We start from the raw sequence: 9315 nt of genomic DNA on the forward strand, positions 1-9315 counted from the left end.
ACATATTAAAAAAAAAATTTAAGACCATGTAAAACTCCCTCAATTTCAGCGGCAGTCAGTTATGCTTAATCTTCCTGCATTCAGAAAGCCAACTGAAAAATAAGGAAAGCGGGGCACTTGCAACTGAAGACTCCTCACAGATGTCATCTAGTCACCCTTCTTAGTGTGAAAATCCACTCGGCGTTGATTTACTTATCAGCAGGCCCCCTTGCAGTCGTAAAAATTGCAAAAGGAACCCTGTGCCTTCGAATGCCAGAGAAAGCCCTTCGGTAACTCCTCCGCAGACAACGGAACTGGAGGATGGAAACGTTCACCCCACAGTTTCCAGTGTCTTTGTGTAGAGATTTAGGGAACTGCTGAGGTCTGCATTTTTTTTCAGAGGATCCCCAATGACAGACATCCTGTAAACTTGGAGTAACTTGCTTTAAAGAACATTCTTTCTGCAGCACGTGTAACTTACTTTGGATCAGATGAAAATGCAAATGAAAATGCAGCTTGTTTTAATTTAGGGGAGAGGAGCCTACATGTCTCACATCCCATGAGAACAATGTTTTGTCACCCTGTCCATAAGACATCAGGTACGTTACACAGGCTAGTAAGCAGGATGGGAGACACAACAGACACTTATTTTACCTACAATACCAGTGCAACAAAAATGGAAAAGGTGTCTTTATGCTATAGATGTGACACTCATTTCCTGGCCCTTTCACGGGTACCTGCCTGGACAACACAGCCACCCTTGAACAGGGCTGATCCCAAAGTCACAGGGACCCAGCAGGGCGTAAAGCTCTGTCTGAAGGAGCTGCTTTGTAGGAACGTGGCACAACACTGAAAAAGGCCAGGGAGTAAATGCTAGCTTCATTAAAGCTCACAGTAAAATTCCCATGTAAGCCTTACAGCCAAGATCTCAGCCCAAGTGTCAAACCACATTTGTGAAAGACCCGTCTTCCCGAGGAAGCTTCTAAGAGTTATTACAACAGAAACAATAACCAATAGTGACGATGCTTATCATATAGATGAGACTGCTCACAGTCTTTCACTAAACTAAGCCCCTTTTCCCGACTGTTAACACTCTTTACTGCATATTGACACAAAGTCCCAGAGTTTACCTTTTCCCAAATTCATAAGAGCAAATTAAGCCATGAACACAAGCTTAATGTTTTGCTGCTACAATATGTGGAGGGTGGACGGACAGGCAGGACAGACACATTTCTCTTCCCCTGTGCACAGCTCAACTCACCGGATCGCTCTGCACGCAAGCCGGGTCCACGAGCCCAGCCCTGCTCTAGGGACCTGCCCCACTCTGTACCCGCTGCACCTCCGCGGTCAGTATCGACAGGAGCTCTGAAGGCACTGAAGAAGCAACAATATTCGTAATAACAGGCACAGACTGCTGAGAACATCTTAGGAGAGAACACTGCCCTAAGGAAGGCCCTTATTAAAAGTCAAAAAAACTGACGGCAGGAAAAGGCAGTCCCCTTAATGTGATTTAACCCCGTGCTCACACAAAACACTTCTTCCTTCAGCTCAGCAAAACACCCAGTGTTCTTAAGATCCAGGGCACAGACAAGGCTGTAGCAAGATTTTATCAATCTTTGCGAGCCTCAGAGAAGACCTTTACTCGATGCATTTTCACTGTGCTTTCAAAGGAAAAAAGGAAAAAAATAGAAGATTGCAGAGAGTGCACTGGGATTACCCTGAAGATGGGTCTGTGTGTCCTGGGCGCTTGTCTCTTTTTACCAACCACAGCAGCTGGTCTAAAGACAGACCCCACTTTTCCCCGCAGACTTTGTCTCTCCTCGAGTGGAGCTCAGCTGTGGTGTGGGCAAAGAACCTGTGCAGCGACCCAGTGGTTACCGTCCACCACAAAACACTTTGGGAAGCTCCTGCAACCTGCTGCTGTCTAAAAAGCAAAGTGTGCCGTTGCTCTAAAACACTTCACAAGCTCCAACGTGTAAAGTCGCCTCCAAAAGAGAGGTTCCCTGGGCAAAGGGACACCATGTGACCCCCCCGCATCGCTTTGGCAGTTGCTCCATCCTTCCCAAACACGTTGGCTGGGAGAGGAACATCCAGCAGGGCAGCCCCGAAATCCCAGCCCTCCATACGCAGGGCAGAAGAACCACGGCCACCCCGTTCCTTTCTGCTCAGCTCTTTGCTCATGACTGGCTCACCGTGAGCACTTCTCCCACAATTTTAACCTGATTTGTAGCCAAAGCTGGGGTGAAAAGGAAAGGTTCACAACATTCCTGAACAGAAAATGTGTGAATAATGCTGAAAATGTAATATATGACTACTTTTGACACCAGGCTGGCCACCACACTAAGTCCGCGCACCTTGTTCCCACTGTGTCAGTTCTGACTTCCCACATTTTAAAATTACTGTGATTTTGTCTATAAATTTGGTTATTCTGATCCGCCTCTGGCAACTGAGTAATTTGTCTGCATCTACATTTCGTTTTGAAACCACTGCTTCTCTTTCACCTGAAGAGCCTACTTGCCAAAATACCTGTCTAATTTTTCCAGCCATACCTGTTGCCAAATAAAAGATATTGCCTCTATCTGCAAACCTTCTCCCAGTTTTTAAGAAAAGATTTACGGTCAAGAAGTGCAATGGGATTGCGTAAGTGTGAGAAATCTCAAGACAGTGTTCTTTAACCAGGAAAGGTGATAGAAGGCCTTTTTTGGAGGATGCTGAAGGTGTATTTTAAAAAACAATCATCAGCCTTTCCTTCATTCCGTTCTTCAACTTGTCAATGAAAAATCTCTCGGAAACTGGTGAATCCAAGTACATAAACAAAACCCAGCACACAGTCAGCAGACCAAATCCTTGCCTTCTACCGAGCACTGGCCGGAGATACTTGAACCAGATTTGTTCTACTGGATACCATTAAGTTTGGATTAAACAGTGCTGAATCCAATGAAAATTACTACTTCTATAAATGACAAACAACGTTATGTCCTGGATGACAAAAACAAGAACTAAATCATGTTTCAGGGCATAGCACTGACCACTTCCATGAGCTAAAAACAAATTCTCAATCCACTTTTTGCTTCATTGTCCAATGGGGCAGATTTGCCTCTGTACCATCATGCTTAGGCATCATCAGTGGCAGAGAAAAAGCAGAACGAATGAACTGATCAGCATGATTTATGCTCCCAAATTAGACCCAATTTATGCTCCCAGATTTAACCTCCAGGTTAAAAACTGGAGGGGGACACGTGCTTTTAAAGTATAATGTTTGACAACCTTCTGCGCTTTTCCAGTTCCTGACATCTCAAAGACTTGCTGGGCTTTCACCAGGGAGGACGTGTGATTTAATTAGAGCATGTCACAAAAGCATGGCAATCCCATGCCGCGCTCCCAGCTCTGCCACCGACTTGCCGCATGACCTTGGGAAAACAACAGTGATGCCCCGAGCCCCCAGTTCACCCAGTTCGAAGAACAGGTTGGGAATGCCTCTGCGTGTCCTCTTCCACAAGGAGCTGTGAAGTGTAATTAAATTCCACCCAGCGCTTTGAAATTGTCAGAGTGAAAGTGCTTCACAAACCCCTATTAATTAAGCTTGCATTTAATATTCTGGTAAATAAATACACTATTGTGGTAAACCGGGTCTTGGTGATTGTGCAGCTACAGAACTCAACACTGAATCAGCTGCTGAACACAGAACAACATGAGAGGGAGGAAGCCCCCAAAAAGGGGCTTAATGCAAGGCTGGCAGTTTAACACACAACATTTTAAACCAAATTCTAGGTCCTCATCCCACTCCTGCTCCTGGGGAAGTCAATGAATCACTAATTCACTGCCATCAAAATCAACTTCGAGCCAGCACACCAGACCACATTAGTCTGAATGTGAGGTAAATCCAGAATCATGCAGTAAGAAGGAGGAATGGAACACTTCTCAGCAGGATTTCACATCACTTTAGTGTCTTGGTTAATAACACATGTGGCAGCTTTTCTCCATGCTCTGCCTTGCCCACCTTTCCCACTCGCATCCCCAGACGCACGCCGGCACGGCAGTGCTTTGGTACGGCAGGGTCGCCCCAAACTCGGGCTGCCCAAGGAGGTGTCTCCCAGCGGCTGCAAAGTCGAGGTCTCTTACCGGACTTCATTTGTGCAAACACTCCGTAGTTACGTGTCAGTGCAAAGACTACGTAAAAAAGGAACGTAACTAGCACAAGACCTGCCTAAAGCAGCATCTACGTTAATACACCTAGAGAGGTGGTGGTCTGCAACCACATCGTAACTTTAACAGAGCTGCGTGTAGCACTTTCGATCAGTGCTTTGCACTGGATGAAAGGGTGAAATTAACTCCAGCAGCAAGGAATAATTTGGTGGCTGTGCAGTCCTGAACCAGTCCTGTAAATATTCATGTAACAGGAGCTGTAGATGAGCAACTGCAGACAGTTCTTTACATATTTGCTCGGCCATGGGATTTACCATCATCCAAATCACAGCTGCTCCCTCACCCTCTTTCCCGGTACCGTTGCCACAGAATTCAAAGTGTCACAGAATTGCAACGACTTTGAGACCCTGAATGGGAACGGTCGCAAGCCCAATTCTTAGAGAACTAAACAACGAGAAGAAGGAAAAAAAAAAAAAAAGACCCAGCGAGCAGAGAGGAGATCAGAAACGTAAACGATGACCACTTATTTTCAGAAACGGCTCACAAAAAAAGAGAAAAAAAGAAAAAAGCTACGAATTCCTGGTACGGGTGGCGATGTCAGAGGGAGCGCGGGGGGCCGGGGACAGGACCGCGGAGGGCAGGCTCCCGCGGAGCCCGGCGGGGCACGGCGGAACCCCGTTCCTTGAAGGCACCGTTCTGGCACCGACCCATCGGCGTGGGAGCGGGGACGGACGGACGGACGGACGGACGGAGGGATGGAGGGAGGGGATCTCTCACCGCTCGATCTCCGGACGATGTTCTCCAGGAAGGTGTTCTGCGGTGCCACCAGCCCTCTCTTGCCCCCCGGCATCCTGCAGCGCCGGGCTCGGGGGCCGGGGATGCGCGGCGGCGGCGGCGGCGGGGCGGGGGGGGGGCCGGCGGCGGCGGGTGCGCCCGGTGCCCGTGAGTCGCGCAGGGGCGGCCGCGGCCGCTCATGGTAGTGGCGCCCCCGCGGCGGCTGCAGCGCGGACTGGGGCCGCGCCGCGCGCCGCGCCGCCGAGCGCCGCCGCCCGCGCCCCGCTGCGCCTGCGCGCCCGCCCCGCCGCGGAGCCGGGACCGGGCGGGGGGGGGGCGGAGCGGCGCGGGGCCGAGCGGCGTCCCCGAGTGGGGCTCTGCGGGGGACCGGGGTCTGCGGGGTACGCCCCCCCTCCCCGTCGAAGTTTTGCCCCGATTCCTCCCTCTCCCAGTGAGAGCAGCTGGAGGAGGGGGGCAACACGAGGCAGGTTTGGGGCTGGAGCCCGCTTTTCTGCCGTTGCGTTCGGGGACCGCGTCGGTCCTGTGCCGGAGCCCCAACAGAGACACCGACTTCTGTGTGAGCTCTTCCCCGCTCTTCACCCAGCCGCCTTTCTCCCGCCAGCCTCCTCATTACTCGGACAGTGTCTTTTACCCGTAGGGACAGTAAAGTCCTGGAAGGAATTTCTCCACCTATTGCTAATTTTGCGCGCAGCTACAGGCTAGAGGGGATGGTAGAAGGCAACGGGAGGTGGAAGGCAACGGGAGGTGGAAAATCTCTGCTTGGCTGGGGCAGGAGGGTGCCCTGCGGAGGACATCCCGGTGCGCTGCTCGCTCCTGCCGTGCTTGGCACAAGCAGCAGCGCTTCTCCCAGAGGACGTTAGTCCGCTATGGAAAACATCAGTTTAGTTTATTTTTTTTTTCCCCACAGCCTGTTTTCAGCACTTCCTCCTTCCTCTGCTTGGATCTTGGTCCAGCAAGTCCACTGAGGTCACCTGAAGTCCTCTGCTTAAAGTGAAGCACACGTTTAAAACCTCTGCCAGCCCGGGAGCTGTTGCCAGAGCAGCTCTTTCAGCCTGGGCGCTGAAAGGAAAAGGTCTGGTTCTGCTTTCGTTTAACCACCTGCAAATCAGGAGCAGCTCCATTACAATCAGCTTGTGGATGCTGATACAAAACTAGCTTGGGAGGTGAACCAGACACTATTTGTCAAACACTTGTTTCCGCCCCCCCCCCCCCCCCGAAATCTCCAGGGCTTTCCTTAGAGTGCAGTGGTTCAAGAGATGCTGCTGCTTAGCTCTGCCCCAGATACAGGGACGTTTGGTCCTGGTCACTGATGAGCGGACGGCAACACTTTCATTTCTTTTAAGTGAACAGTAGCCATATAAAAACACCTGTGCACAGGCAAATACCATCTGACTGATCTGTCTGACTGATCTGTCTGGGCAGTGTTGCCAGGACCTCTGCTCCCCAGTTCCCTCCATTCCACCCAATTTGAATTACTCTACTCGTTTCCTACCCTTGTTTTGAAACCTAGATTTGCCTACTTACCTCCTCTCCCTCGTCCTTTGATTAACACATCTAACCTCTTCTTGTTGTGTCAGTCACGCCGAAGAGTCACTCCATCCTCCCTGCTTCGTCTCCTCAGGTTCAGATCCCACTGTTAAGTTTTGTTGCTATATTACCAGAGGCACTAATTAAACAATAGGTTATGGAGAGGGAAAAGCTATAGAAACATATCTTGACATGTTCAGATGTCTGATAGGACAGGAAGGGCAGGACATGCGGTGGGATGCTTGCCTTTACATGAAGGCAGCAAAAAAATCCAGAGGACACCTCTGTTTTTCCTGAAATGCTGGATGAGGCTAAAGATAACCTTGAAAAAAAAAGTCTGATAAAGAAAGCAAACTGGGAACTGCAAAGAGACTCTTGTCTTCTTTTGAGGATCTTCAAATTGCGCTTGGAAACAGCATCAAGCCACCATGCAGGAAGCTGTCAGAAAGGTTTGAGGTCAGTGTAAGTAGGAAAACGGCTGCTAAGCAGTTTCTTTCCAAATCAGAAATACCCGGGTCTCAACCAGCTGTTCTTAAATGTGGCAGAAAATCCACTGTGGTTCAAAACACATTTGTTTTTTTTATCTCAGAATAGGTAAGTCAACACAGTTAGAATTTTAGGGAATTAATTAGTTGTTAAAATGTTAGTAAAAAGTCTAAGCTAAAAGTAACAACATTCTCGACAGAAGATCAGAGGATTCCTAGTCCTTCTTTCTTCCCAGGTTTCAAACTTTATTTCTTTGGGTAAAGAAACTAGCTTTCCTCTCCTAAAAGGAAACAGGCTAAAAGGGAATAAGCACATTGCTCTACTAGGGTAAAAGAGTAATCACAATTCCTTCCTCTTCTGCTTCACCATTTATTCTCTTTTTGAGCTATGAAACAGCTGCTCGGGGTTATTCACCTCTTTACGGGTATTTCTACCAAAGGCGTAATACACCATATCCACCGAGCCACGGGCAAACATCGACTCCCACTGCAAGTGGAGACCGTGCATGCTATGAAGTTCAGCTGCATCTGGTAAAGAGCTGACCCTTTGAATCTAAACCTACAGGAGAGGGTTATTTTACTTCAGGGACCATTAAACAATTCAGAACTGGTTCTTATTCACAGCATAGAGCTTTAAATGTAGCTTCCATGAATTTATGAATTGAAGAATCATCACAGGGGTCTCAGGGGTCTCCTTGAAGAGGAGGGAAGCATAGGCCAGCATAAATAGATCAGGCACTGATCCACCCCAATAACCTGAGTCGTTAAAACATACGAGCTACAGAACTGATTCACAGCACTGCCTTTGCTTTCGGTGTTTGTATGCAAGAAGGTGAGTCAGGTTCCTTGGGACCACCTTGGGCACCCAATGAGACCCACCCATATAGGTCTAAACATACCGTGAGCGGAACTGAGCGGTGGGATACTCTTAGAAAGGCTCAGAGCTGTTTTCTAATCCAGGTGCACACAGAAGTCTTTCCATTCTAAAAATCATAATGAAGATGACCACAAGCTTTGGTTATAAAAAATGTGATTTGTACAAATCAGTCTACAAACTCCAAAACTGGCAACATGAATCCATTTCCAGTGGATTCGAGTCTCATGACTTACAGGTATACTGCTGAAACAAGGGCTCAAGCGGGAAACAGATGCCAGAGGGAGGCGTATGAAGCATGCAAACTGCAGGAAAAGCAGGTAGAGTTTTGTCCTGAAAGCCCGGAGAATCTGCACAGAAGAATGTGACGAAAGAGACTTTTCTGGTATCTATGAGGCACGAGGTCCTTAACAAATCTTTCTCCATGGTTCAAGTATTCCTGTTGTCAGAAAATGGAGTAGGACAACAGGTGAGCTCATACTGCAACTTTCTTCTCCTCAGCAGGGAGGACTATAAGGTCAATTCTCTTTTACTGGCTCCAGAACACTACCCAAGAAGTGTGTGTGGGACTAGTCAGAAATCTGGAGGAAGCACACACCTCTGAACCTACTATCCCTTTCACCATGCAGGTGAAAGCTGAGTTTGAAAGTTACTGAGGGGATGCCGGCAGATCTGCTTATATGCATGACAGCATTTCTTCGTTTCGTTCGGACAGTAGCCTTCAGAAAGGAGGAAATACCTCTGCTCATAGCAACAGCTGGTAATACCAAGAAAGAATACTTAGGAGAAAAAAAATATAGGTGAGGTAATCAGTTACATTTTCTTTCCTTTTCTTTTGTCTTTTGCATCCTCCCCCATTAGAAATATGAAAAAGTGGCTTGACAGACATGAAATCAATAAAAACTTAGCAAAAGTTGTTGCTTTTGGTATAAAAATTGATGGAAAATATCTATGAAACCTCAGAGCCAAAGTACTTGCTGGCATCTGATTTGGCACCGATGAGAATTCTTCATTCCATGTTGTGTTGCGCGAGTAAGTCTGGGCAACTAGGCCTGGAGGTTATGGATCTCCTGCCCCTTAGCCCCTTTGGCAAAGGGATGCAGAACTTCCGTGGGACAACAGCATTCAGAAAGGGTCGGACAGCTGAGCTGAGCACACAGGAATTAGGAACAATTAAGCCTTCCTGTGTTACCATGCGCCTAGGATGCACCCAGGATGGTGCTCAGTGAGTGGGCAACAGCTAAGTCTTTCCCCTTTATACTTCTCATTCAACGTGGCCCTGTGCCATGTTCCTGGGACACCAGCCAACCTCTGCTCAAGTGTGGCACGATTAATTTCCTCATGGTGCTCATCACTCTGCCGGCGCTTTGTAGCCACCAATAAACATCTTCTGCATTTTACCTTGCCATACAGGGACCAGAGCAGAAACTGGGGCACAGTGAGAGTAGGTCAAAATGGTCTGGTAATTCACAGTGTCCAATTTGAGACATCCAGGATCCTACAGCAGAG

The 9315-nt window shown here is 48.3% G+C and overlaps 1 protein-coding gene across 1 annotated transcript in view; it reads right to left on the minus strand.

Moving 5' to 3' along the window:
* The window catches only part of KCNH5 (potassium voltage-gated channel subfamily H member 5), a 174080-nt gene extending 169027 nt beyond the window's left edge, over window positions 1-5053 (minus strand). Inside the window, exon 1 of the mRNA XM_075426830.1 lies at window positions 4903-5053. Coding sequence (XP_075282945.1) covers window positions 4903-4975 — 73 coding nt within the window. The 5' untranslated portion in view covers window positions 4976-5053. The remainder of the gene's footprint in view (window positions 1-4902) is intronic.
* Between the last annotated feature and the right edge of the window lie 4262 nt (window positions 5054-9315).

This window comes from Opisthocomus hoazin, chromosome 7 (genome assembly GCF_030867145.1).
Source record: "Opisthocomus hoazin isolate bOpiHoa1 chromosome 7, bOpiHoa1.hap1, whole genome shotgun sequence".
NCBI classification, from domain to species: domain Eukaryota; kingdom Metazoa; phylum Chordata; class Aves; order Opisthocomiformes; family Opisthocomidae; genus Opisthocomus; species Opisthocomus hoazin.